At 35.9% G+C, this 13,456-nt stretch overlaps 1 protein-coding gene across 1 annotated transcript in view; it reads right to left on the bottom strand.

The window, feature by feature from the left end:
- Positions 1 to 6,402: 6,402 nt before the first annotated feature.
- Positions 6,403 to 13,456, bottom strand: part of LOC128508378 (RAS guanyl-releasing protein 2-like) — a 54,229-nt gene continuing 47,175 nt past the window's right edge. The window contains exons 15-17 of the mRNA XM_053479681.1: positions 12,004 to 12,162; positions 9,755 to 9,818; positions 6,403 to 9,660 (exon numbers count right to left, since the gene is read on the bottom strand). Of these exons, the coding sequence (XP_053335656.1) occupies positions 9,760 to 9,818; positions 12,004 to 12,162 (218 nt within the window). The 3' untranslated portion in view covers positions 6,403 to 9,660; positions 9,755 to 9,759. The remainder of the gene's footprint in view (positions 9,661 to 9,754; positions 9,819 to 12,003; positions 12,163 to 13,456) is intronic.

Here is a 13,456-nt window from a genome sequence, read left to right as displayed (position 1 = left end):
AGGCCGGAATAACTTTTTGTCATATAGCAAAGCACATTACCCTGCTTAAAAAACAAAAGAAACACTGCTTTTGACAAATATAATTAACTTGAAGGAGTCTACTTGATTTGGAACCTTGTTTAGGTAGGTGGCACATGTTAAAGTAACACCCACATGGAACGCTGTTCAACCCTGCATGACAAGCAAACAGTCAAAGGGAAATATTCTGGTGACTCAGATGAACCTAGATGTTTTTTTTCTTGCTAGCTTGCTAATACTTAATATCGTTTTTAGAATTTAAAAAATAGCCAAATCAACAACCCCAATTAACAAACTGCAAACACCAAATTGTGTATGAGACTGAGAGAGAGAGAGAGAGAGAGAGAGAGATGTGTATAATGATATGAAACAGTTTTAATTGTAAAGCAGATATTCCTGTTTTGGAGTCAAAAGGCAAACACCGAAATGTCTTCCTTGATATCACATGGTCACTGCAAATTAGCCTATAATAATGATTACAAAGGCTATGTTTCATCTGCATTTTAATTATTTCTCCCTATCTCTGTTTCTGTCCATGTGTGAGAAATTTTTTTTTTTTTACCCATTTCTTATCTTGCCTAACCGCTGTTTTTTTTGTTAAGAGATCTCCAAATATCACAAGGGTACAAAAAGCCCAGTCGCTACCCGTTTGATCAGTTTGCAAAAGCTCAACAGCTCCATCTAAGGTCTACCGAGGGCATTTCGGCCTTGAGACGGACTCTCTTTGCCCACATGAAGAGCACGGATATGATCCAAAGACATTTGTGTAATATGAATGCGTATACTTTGGAAGGAATAAAGAGGCAAACAGCAAATAAGTAAGCATTATCTTGCCAGTGTAGAATATAAAGATGAGCAAATCAGATTTAGGGCCCTTCCTCAGAGCGCTTCGAGAAATGCCTCGACGCCACTGCCCCATTCCTGTCCCCAATGATGCCACCCTCGATAATACTGAGAAATAAGGATGTTAAAAAGTCATTTCCCAGTGTCTCGGTCCTCCTGATGAATTTAGTCGGCTTAAAGGCTTCAGGCTACCGCTGTATATCTCTGAACTCTGAATCACCCAGCTCATAAACGGCACAGGGCAATAATATCCTCTAAACGAGGTATTGACAAAGTCCCGCTCTCCAAAGCTCACCAGCAATCAGCAACATTCCATTAATGGCAAACCTCCAGCAGACATCACACTCATTTTCGAGGTCTCGTTAGCAAGCAGATTACCATTATGGCTTCTTCCCGCTGCTAACAATCTCCGTCTTGTGGTTATTAGGTAGTTAGCTGAATTATTCTTCCACTTGTTTTAATATATTCAGTTTAACAGGGTGCCGTTTGGTGCAGGCTCACTTGGACTGCACCCAAGATTCAGGATAAAAACCTTTGGTTTGACATGAAGGAAGAGCTACGTGACAACTGCATAAACTCTTCATGACAGTTATTTGTTTACTGCTATGATAACTTCTATGCTGACTCACTTGCATTAAAAGTGACTATGGAAGTTTTCTTAATTGATGAAAACATAATTACTGTGCAGTCTCTGTTGTGTACGAGATATAAAACACTTATGGATTTACTGTCACAGAAAAATAGTCAGCTTCAAAGTGACTTGTTTACTTTGGTATACCTGGACACCCTGTTGTAAGTTCCCTACCAAAACACCAAGTTTGTGTCTGGATACATCACACAGCAAACAGCACTGTGCAAAAGTATTGCATCACACTACCTCATGTCAGTTGAGTGTTATGTTAACTTGACATCAAAATGAAGAACTGAATCTGTATATAGTCCATATGAGCATCTTCCCAACATGCGCTTAAACTACTGTACGTACCAGGGATGGAAATTAGCAGTGACTGCCAAATACGATATTGTCATAATACCAAAGCGCTGTTACAATTTGGATTGCGATTCTGTATCACGATTTTATAAATATCTCGATTTAGATTTTGTTACAATTCATAACAAACTTGGCAAATTATTTGCTACTACCACACATGGTGTTGTGCTGTGTGAGTGGTTAACAATAGTGCACCACCTGCAGGATTGTAGAAGAATTGCAACATAGTGCCACCTCAAATGCAATCATGTATTTCTTTAAAAAATAGGATTTTGGAGTCACATGAATAAAAAACAAAAAACAAAAGAATGGCATTACATCACTGAATTCATTTGTTTCCCCATTTCTACTTCATACCATACATAATAAATGTATTACATAATGCAGGATTTATAATAACATATTAAAATGAATTATGCTCTCAGTGTTTATGCAGGATAAGTAGTGTTTGTTAACAATTATAACTCGAATCACAAAGAAACAAGATTTCAGTTTAAATAGTCTCTATCTCTTAATAACAACAGCATAATTAAGGGCTTGATACTTGTCGCACTCAACACTGTAAATTTAGCAATCATTTTTAAAATGTGCTTCACTTAGCGCTCACAAATACAACTTATTATGAAAATGTTATAATAGAGCATGTCTTAGAATTACATTTTATTCATTGTTCCTGTTACTTTTTATCATCACACGTGCACAAAACAAATGAGTTTAAAAGATTAAATTTTATACAAAGGTTATGAATATAATATAATGACAAATTAACACATTCATAAGAGGGCATATTGTATTTACAGTACAAGGTATTACACATAGTGTGTGTATACAAATTATTCATGAAAAATCATTACAGACTGTAGAATTGCTAATTATATTGCAGTTATAAAATGCTGAAATACAACATTGTAAATAGTGATTATAGCACAATATGTCATAACATCCTCTCATAAAGCTGACCACTATACGGTACAACACAGGGGTTAATGGCCTCATGTGTTATACACACTAACTATTTGCTGTTTCTCTAAACTACAAAATATCAAAAAGTAATCAGAACAACAAAAATAAATTATGACTTTGTCACAAAGTGACCACAGACATGTTATGAACGAATTATGCCATGTTATAAATGTGTTGTATGACCTTTATAGACAGTGTTAAGATTTAAGAGGTTAAAAGAATATATTTTTGGAAACATATTTTACCTCGTAATGATTTTTATGAAGTGTTTATACACAGTATGTGTCACAAATAAGGGTATGGTGATGCACATACTCAAATTTGTACTATGATTGATTGTAACCATTAATTGAGTTAATTAAAATGGATGGAACACGCAGAACTCATGTTGGAGCAAAAGATTAAAATATCGATAGGGATATTGAATTTGTACGTTTCAAAGTCTGAAGCTGTAATTTGCTGTTCTGGTTTTGTTAGCAACATGCTAGGCAGTTAAATCAGATACAGTCTCATGCAAAAGTTTGGGCACCCCTCAATAAATAACAGATTTTGGTGATTTTTTGATTGAAAAGATGTTAACAGTCTTTCTTGGAAATGGAAAAAAATGCACAATATTTTCAGCAAACATTGATGCATAGGTACTTTTTATGTCATTTCTTGAATCAAGATAAAAAATAAAAAAACATTATTATATTAGGCACTGTGCAAAAGTTTGGGCACCCTACATAATCAGGACTTACAGTAGTAACACCTTTTCTGGCAGATATCACAGCTTGCAAACGCTTTTTATTAATATTATATATAATACTAATATTCTTTGGTCGTCTTGCATGCACAGCTCTTTTAAGATCTACCCACAAATTTTCAATGATGTTTAAATCAGGGGACTGTGATGGCCGTTCCAAAACCTTCAGCTTGTGCCCTTGAGGTATTCCATAGTGGAATTCGAGGTAAAGTTTAGGATCATTGTTCTGTTGTAGACGCCATCCTCTTCTCAGCTTCAGCTTTTTACAGATGGTATGATGTTTGCTTCCAGAATTTGCTGGTATTTAGTGGAATCCATTCTTTCCTTTTTTTCACACAGGGCTATGGAGTTTTGGATTTTGTTTCCCCTTAAGAATAAAAACCTCACTTAAAAACTGCATGTAGTGTTTACTTGTGTTATCTTTAACTAATATTTAAATTTGTTTGATGATCTGGAACAGTAAAGTGTGACAAACATGCAAAAAAAAAGTAAGGGGGCAAACACTTATTCACACCACTGTATGTCTGTACTGTATGTTGATTAAAGTTAATACTTGTATACAGAGTATAACTTACTTACTCAATCTATTTAATCCTGTATACAGGGTCGCCAATTTAAGGAGACTTGGGGCAGGAGGAAGGGTACACCTGTATGGAGTGTCAGTCCATCGCAAGACACACACACACACAAAACGCCAATTACCGGAGAAAACCCACCAAGCACGGGGAGAACATGCAAACTCCATACACACAGACCCAGGCGGGAACCGAACCCATGACCCTGGAGGTGCAAGGCGACAGTGTTAACCACAATGCCACCATGCCTCCCGAGTATAACTCATTTAACTGTATAGGTAAAACGATTTATTTATGATACACCGCATAGCCGTGTTGATATCATTCTGTAAACAGAGAAAAACAAGAATCTATTTGTTTCCGATTGTTTCTGTCAGGGAAGAAGGGTTCACTGAGTTGTGAAAAAATTGTAAAAGCACCATCATCAGTAGCAAATAATGTACAGGAAAAATCCTTTGTTTCTGGCTTATTTTAAAAGAACCGTTTTTATTTAGTATTTGCTATAGACCGACAAATAATATTATAGGGATTTTTTTTCATGTTTGTTTCTTATGTATTTGAAAATTTGACACTGTTTATAAATTTTAATGACACGTTCAATTCAAAATAATAATAATTATTATAAATAAATTTTAACAAAAACATAACCGAGCCATGACTTCAACCCTGAGGTATGAACATAACCGAGACGTTTGCGTTCTGGTTCCAAACACCGTCTTTTGTTTGCTAACAAATCCGTCACACCATGGCATTGGCATGAAAATGTGAATAAAAGAAATTATTAAAGCTCCTTGTGCAAGCGCAAGTTCTAGGGTACATATATATATATATATATATATATATATAAATTCTAACTGAAACCCTGCATTTAAAGTGCATGAAAGATAAGCATGCGTTTAGAAACGATAAACACTGAGGCATAAGTTAATTGAGGCCTGTGTTTCCTTAGCGATTTATCCAACCATTAGGCCAATACACATTTCCAAAACATGAACCTACATTTTAAAGCAGAGCTCTCTCTCGGACATATCAAGTGAATGGAAATGGAGAATCGAATAGGATTGATGAATGCATAACACATAACTTTTTTATTCTTTTATTTACAGAAGACTTCAATACCTGTGATGAGACTCTTAGCCGCAGTTAAACATTCCAACGGTGCAAACGTTTTATTAATATCCATGAATGATGATCCTGGCTGAGCCATCTACAGTTGTTCCTGTGAAGCACCTGATGCTTGGAAATTGGGGGGTAACTTGTCACCAACTTGCATCCGTCTGTGGGAACCGTACACACAGTCATTCCCAAGCACCACTTGCACGTTACAGGAACTCGGCTGAGAATTCCTGCCACATCCCTGGTACAGTCCTGACCTCCTTCCAAATCATTTCCACATTTTTGGGCTGTTAAAGGAGTTCCTGGGAGGCCAGTGTTTCAGTCGTGAAGCAGGCAGTCTGATCATGGCTCTGGTGTACTGAGAAAACTTTCGACCTTAATGGCATCCAAGCACTAGTGAAACACTGGGACAAGTGCATTAGTGTAGCCGGGGATTATATAAAAAAAGAATTTTATTAAAAATAAAGGAAGCTTTTAGGCTTATAACTGTGTCCTGTTATTCTGCACAGTCAAAAGTCCTGGTTTGACTTAAAACGCCGCTTGCAGATACAAAATATAATGAATTTTAATATTAACTTTTTTACTGTATGTATAACGCATTATGAAATGAGCTTCCTTTAGACTTCAAAACAGCATGATTCCTTTAATAAACACTTATAAGATATTAAAAGTTGAAGTTGAACTTGTCTAAAACTTGTAGCGCTTTACAAGCAGGCATAATAACACGTCACGTACTGTAAGCTTACATTAGAATATAATTTACTCGTTCTTAATAATGAATGTAACTACCTTCTTGACAGTTGACATTACAAGGTACAGTACATATTTGTACACATACACAGAATTGCATTTGTAATGCTCATCAATGCTGAACTCATTAAGTGCTGCTATTTGTATTCCCAGTCTCAGCTAAAGAAATTTTATCTGCTTAATTTAAAATGGCATGCTGTTATAGGGGCATAATATACTGTATAATTAATGTCAGTTTGATGTAAATCACAAAGGGGAAGAGATTCTGTTAAAACCCTATAATATGAAAAAATGTGATTTGGAGGTTTGAATAATTAACCGACAACTTCTTGTACGTGGACGTGCAGGTTTTATTTTACCTGTGTCGAAGCCAGTGAGAACAATGAACAAGAGAAAAGGCATGATGGGCAGCAGGCAGACTTTAATAACCTTATACTTCATTTTTTTATATGGAAGTCTTGTCTATTGAGAGACTGTAAAACATCCGACTAGACTTGCTGAATAATAGGATCATAAATTATCAGGATAACACGTGGCACTGAGCACAACATCAGAACATTAGACAGCAAGTTCACTCTACTTTGCTTTTTAGATACAATATACATTTAAAGTAGTATAAAAAAAAGTTCATAGTGCATGCTAAAAAAATAAACACCCAAATAAGACTTTAAACATACTTCGCATATCGGCAGTGCACTCGGAATACGATAGCAAGTAAACATTAACCTTCAGATATTTAAATATGACTTTTTTTTTCTTCTTAATTTTTCAGGACAATATCAACTAAATTGTCTACATTCATAGTTCTGTTATTGGAAGTTTTCTGAGAATTAAGTTTTTTTCTTATGACTTAAACACGTATAAAAATCCATTTATTTCAAAATAAACCTAAAAAAATATTCAGTTAAATATCCACTTGGGCTACGACAGTCATTCCCCCCCCAAAAAAATGGACAAAGTATGTACAGTGCACTTTTTTTTTTTCACAAGCTGAACGTTATTCAGGAAGCACGAAATACACTGCAGTCAATAGCGAATGACTCACAAGGAAAACACAAGCTGGCTTAACATTGCGTTCCAAGTATCTCAGCACCTTTAGGGCAAAGGAATGCATCTGTTCAGTAACACTTTCTATAAGGTCTATATGAAATTAGAACATTTCTATAAGGTCTATATGACATTAGAAATGTGCTTAGAATTCTTTATACAAGCAAGGGGCGTTCGAGTGAAACCGGGACTTTTAGCTTCAGTAAGACATTTGATTTGGGGTTGAGGTTGTTCACACTGCAGATGTTCCCGTGAACATTCATGGAGTTGAACGCCTGATCCTTAAAACATTACAAGAACTCAGCTGAGAGTTATCACCACATCCCTCGTACGGTCCTGATCTCGCTCTAAACCAAAGGAGTTCCTGGGAGGCCAGTGTTTTAGGTGTAAAGCAAGAAGTCCAATCAGCGATGACATTCTGAGTTTTTTTCCTACCTTAATGGTGTCAAAGCACTAGTGAAATGCTAGTGCAGAGAATTATATAGAGTTCCTTCCAATCAAAAGTCCCGGTTTGACTTGAACGTAATGATCGCTTGTAAGCAAAGTCTAATATGTAATTGCTTGATAAATTATAATCATGTTGTCGGGTAAGTGCAAACAGGTATTATAAAGCCAGGTGTATTGAACAAACTTTAAAATTAATACATAAAGCAAACATTTTTTAAACAATTATAAAAATAAACAGGATTAGAAAAGTTATGAATGTAAAAAAAATGAGAAACCTTTTTTTCGAAATGGAAAATCAAAATGTTGCCTCTAGCATACATTGCATAGCTTCAAACATCGCTATGTGATTTAAATAAGATTGAGATTTAATCAATCATTTTAGCTCCGTCTAAACATATGGTTAATTTGCGACGATTAATAATTCCATAGCTAAAAAATATTTATTATATTTCTTTAAATGTACTAAGAAACCTAGTAATTTCTCATTAGTTACACACACACACACTCCTAGCACCTAATGAACCTTTGAGAGACTTTCCTACATACGGGCGAGTTATGAAAGTTATCAGTACACTGCATGGCATTATAATAAATGGGTACACTTAGCGTAGTATTAACATGATTACATTATCAAGGAATTATTGATTGCAGTATATTATTACAGGCTTATAATGCATTACTGAAATGTTTATAAAGAATGATAAGTATAATGACTATGGGCTTCATAGAACGTTACCCACACTTCTCCTCTGTATTCACGGCCATAACATTTATAAAAAAAAAAATTTTAAAGCATAATGCTTTCATAAGGTGGTATGCTGTAGATAATGATGTAATCGTTAATATAAAAGATGTTTAACTAGCCTTTTTATAATCAAAGTCTTTGGAATGCATTTAAAAATTGCTGTCCCAGAGTTCATGTTCAAATACAATTACCTGATTAACAAAATAAAAAATAAAAAAATTAAAATCCAAACAGTTATCATGATGCATTATATGGTAGTGATCAGTTTCTTTCTTTTTTTTTTTTGGATTAGTGTTATAAAATGATAGCTATAAGGAACAAGGGACGTTCAGGTCAATCCGGGACTTCTGATAACAGAACGGAATAATAAAACACAGTTATGAGAGTAAAAACTTCCTTTATTTCTGCCTCACTAACACACTTTTTTTTTTTTTACAATTCTAAAGTTTCACTAGTGCTTGAATTGAAAGTTTTTATAGTATGATCAGACTGAAACGCTGGCCTCCCAGGAACTCCTTAAATGGTACAGACGTGTGAAAAGTGGCTTGGAGTTGCTGTAAATAGGCATGTGGTGCGGTGAGCCGTATGAAGTTGTGCATTGTCCCTAAAAAAACAATCAAACGAACAAACGAAAAAAATAAAAACCTTTGGTGATCAAACCATAAAAGGAAGGGGCCATTAAAGGAGTTCCTGGGAGGCCAGCGTTTCAGATGTGAAGCAGGGAGTCCAAATCATGGCTCTGGTGTAAAAAAGTATTATACAATATATTATCATAAAATATCCGGTGTTTTTACTCTGTTCTGTTACTCTGCATAATGTAAAGTCCCGGTTTGACTCGAACACCCCTTTATTAATATTCATTATGCTAGGGATGATGCCTTATAAATTTAATACAACACATTATGAAAGGTCTTCCTGCTCATTATACTGTAAATATAACCTTCATAGAAAGTGTTACGTATAACTATTTCTATTTATATTTAAAGATTTAATATTTTAATAAAAGGTTCCGCTCTCTTCTTAGACTCGCTAATCACTAAAAGGTTACGCTATTGATAAATCCATAATATATATATATATAAAAATATCACGTTTAAAATGACACTGGAAGGAGGAGAAAAACGGACGAGAGACAAGTGCTCTATCTGCTCTGCACTTGCAGCTCTCGTCCACAAGATGGAAGCATGCTGACATCTTTTAGTCCTGGAGCTGTGATCTTCTCTGAGCAATAAGATCGCATGACAACGTCCGATTCAGGCTACTAACAGACCAGTGGTGGTAACAGAAGCGTTTTTCATAGTCATGTCCTACAGGTATTTTTCTTTTTCTCTGTATGAATTGGATTTGACTTGAGCCAAGATGGTAAGAGGAAGGCTCTTCCTTGTTTGTTTTTCCCCAGTGGTAATCTTCTGCCAGGAACCTAAAAGCCAAAAATAATTATGATAAATTATTATATGATAATTATAAAAAAAATATCACCCTCTAAGGAGTTGATGTGTAAATCTCTGATGTACCTGGATTATAGCTGGACATCAAACACGGCCTCCCTTAGCGCCTCTGCATCCTCCTCTGCAATCACTAAAGACAAATTACAGACAGGAAAAACTTATTTTTTTCTATAACCCTAGGGCTGTTTTTTTTTCTTCTTCTTCTTCTTTTCAGTTTTCCTGCATGTTGGGCCAAAACTCTAATTTGACATAATGCTAGTCTGATGAGAGGCAGCCGGAAATAGAAAGATGATCGTGCGACGTGCTAGACGAAGCTCGCTGTCACTTGGAGGAGACAGAACTTTCTCGAGCCAATTTATAGACACACAGACCCAAGCCTCATACAAGGACGAGGAAGCAATTAACTGTGCTGACTCACCGCTGTCTTGACAGCTTTTATAGAGAGGTGTGTGTATGTGTGTGTGTGTGTGTGTGTGTGTGTGTGTAAACAGCCTTATTATTACTGCCCAATGTGGAGACTATTTCCCTTGCAAATCACACCCAACAGTGTGAACCTCCTAGGGTGCTTTCACGCTACAGGGCGTGGCATGGCACGCTTGACCACAAAGTTGTTCATGTTCAGTCACAGATTACTTTAAAAGCACCTTGAAATGTTCTAATTGTCTTGAACTTGGGTACAGTTCGAATCCAATGTGAAAGCCGACCTTACACAAACATGGATGGGGGACGCTGTTTAGAACGCAGCATCACCAACAAGTCTGTGTCCTCACAAATAAGCTTGCGGTCATCTCATTCTCTGCTTATGCGCAAGCAACCTCTTGAATTTTTTTTTTTTTCTCGAATTTCGATAATATTAGGAATGGTGTGATGGTTAACGTCCCTTTTTTCTCTCTTCTTCTTTGTGTTTATTGGGGGGCCTGCAAAACAACAAGGTTGCATACTGCCACCTGTATTATTGGAGAACGCAAATAAGTGAGAATAGTTATAACGTGAATACAGCGGAACATCGAAATTTATTTCGGATTTTAAATTTAAAACATACAAGCTTTTTAAAATTACATAGGTTTTAAACGTATGACGAAGGCAACATTGGTATCATGGGTTGACTCTTATGAAAAAAAAAAAATTGTAAAATTGGTAAACATACTTTGAACGGCTCGGGGATGTACGCGCAACTTAGTCCGAAAATGCTTCGTGTGCTGTTGCAAATGTCTTGCAAAATTAACATTTTTTATGCAAAAAATTCATAAGAAAGGGCATTCGTATTCCGTCGTTCCACGAAACAAGCGTGAAGGCAGCCTAAGAGTGTGTCCTTTTCTCTTTTTTTTATTTTATTGGGGCTATTTACAATTATGTGATGAATTCCTTTAACAATGTGTTCGAATCTCAGTTACATAAAACTCATTGTATTGTACTGCCGGTAATTTCATACAAAAACTTGTTGACAGAGGCATCGCACAAACATTTGAAGGTAAAAAGCTTTCTAATTCATGTTTATTCATTAATTTACATATCAATGAGTAGATAAAAATTCTATACATAAATACACTTTTCTTGTTTTTATTTTTGTTTGACTTTTTCTTTCCATTTTTTCCTATTTTAGTTGTTAACATAAATCAGAAAATCTGGGAATTTATTCTCTAACGATTTTCATATTACTCGCTCTGATGTTAGCATGCCAAGCTCAATTTCTTTTCATAAATGTTTACTGTCTTAAATCAAAAAACCCTCCCTGTACTTTAGAGATGGGGGGAAAATTCAACTCAGGTATATACTGTTATTCTTTTGTTTGGCAGTTCATACATCACCAAACTCACTCCAAAATAATCTCTGTTTGTTTGTTTAAATGTTTGCATCTGAGGTGCAGTTCCTCTATAATCCTACAGGTGGGGCACCCTAAACTATTCAGACATTGGCGGTAAATTATTTGTTTTTAATTTGTTTAGAATTGTAACAAAATCTGAAAAAGTAGAATCGGAAGATTTCTAAAAATCATGATGCTTACAGAATCACGATACAAACTGAACGAGCCCCTGGGTATCATGATAACATCATATCAGGTGATACTTTCAACAGTTGTTTTAGAACGATTACTAAATTTTAAACACTACTTATAATAAGATAAATGGTTGTGTTAATACTAATTGACACTATTTTTAGACAAGTATCCTATGATATTCACGGACGGAGCGATCATATGGCACTATACAACCTCCACTAATTGTATTGATCTAGCACCACACATCTTGCGTGCACATGGGCGTAGTTTTCAGTAAGTATAAATCAGTCGTCTTGAGGAATACTGACACACATACCTGAACTCTGGAGATTAGAGTGCGAGTTAGATGGAGGTGGAAAGCTGTAAGAGCGAGCCTGAAGGGCGGGCGGTGGCTCGTGACTGATGCTCTTCGCCCGCTTGCGACATTCCACCGCCAGCCGTGAGCGACATGCCTTATGACAGTTCACACCACACACTGGGGGAAAAAGGTGAAAGAAACAACAAAGGATGGTGTCAGTCAGGAGGGTGGGGATAAAAAGGAATACAGAAGGAGGAGATGCAATAAAAGATTCGCAGAGAAAAATTCATTGTGTGGGTAGTTCATAGGGAGCAAGAGAACTGATGGATTCATGAAGATGAGGAAAAGAGGAACATGGGAACAATGGAGAGGCTAATGAGCATCAAAAGTCAAACAGGAACAGGGAAACGAATAGGCTTTTTTCACACACACACACTGACCCACACAAACACCTAAAGTGATGGACACCAGCGTGAGCCTGGAGATTGAGGGACAGCTTGATATAACTGTACAGAAACAGAGAGAAATGAAAACAGAATGGAAAATCGTAGGTGTGGGAGCATGACAGATGAGTAGAGATTAGCGCCCTAGGCAACATAATTGAGATAGGAAGAATATATATAGAATTAATGCGTGTTATTTCTTGTTTTCATAAGTGAGCAATATATGGATATATATATATATATATATATATATATATATATATATATATATATATATATAGAGAGAGAGAGAGAGAGAGAGAGAGATGGATAGTTTATGCAAGTAAATTTAATAAGCTACAACATAAAAACAGTGATTTTTAAACTTTTAAATTTGTAATTTGTAATGCAAATGATCAAGCTGATATACTTTGATAAAGTTCAAGTAATGAGAGTAAGATACTTCTCTTATGTCTGACTGTTGTCAATAGTGATGTGTCAGTCATGAACGATTCATTCTTTTTGAAGGAATCTTTAACGTGACTCAGAAGAGCGAGTAGTTTTGGAGAGTGATTTGTTCATTTGCCCCTGGGCGCGCATGCGCAAGGCATCGCAAAACCTCCGTAGGTTACGTACAGGAAATAGAAATGAGCAGTTACCTGTGAGAATTCTCGTCCGAATCGTTCTTTTGTCATGTGACTCCCATAGGCGCTATGCAGTGCAATAGATTCATAAGATGAACGGCTCGGGCCAGAAGACTCATGAGAAGAACCGCTCATTTCTGTTTTCTGTGTAATGCACTGCACAGTGTCTACGGAGGCCAAGTGACAAAAAAAAACAAACGATTCGAGCTAAAATATATAAGAGGTGAGCTGCTCATTCTGTTTATCATATGTCTGTAGCTGCATTGTAATATTTTCATTACTGAACTACGTGTAGCGGGTCTGTTTATTAAAAATGTAACATTTAACTAAATAACTGAAAAAAAAAATCATTTTGATAAACAAGATTTAAAGAACCGAGTCATTAAAATTATCCAAACTTCCCAT

This window comes from Clarias gariepinus, chromosome 20, assembly GCF_024256425.1.
Source record: "Clarias gariepinus isolate MV-2021 ecotype Netherlands chromosome 20, CGAR_prim_01v2, whole genome shotgun sequence".
Taxonomy (NCBI): Eukaryota; Metazoa; Chordata; class Actinopteri; order Siluriformes; family Clariidae; genus Clarias; species Clarias gariepinus.
This window is presented reverse-complemented; position numbering and strand designations above follow the sequence as displayed.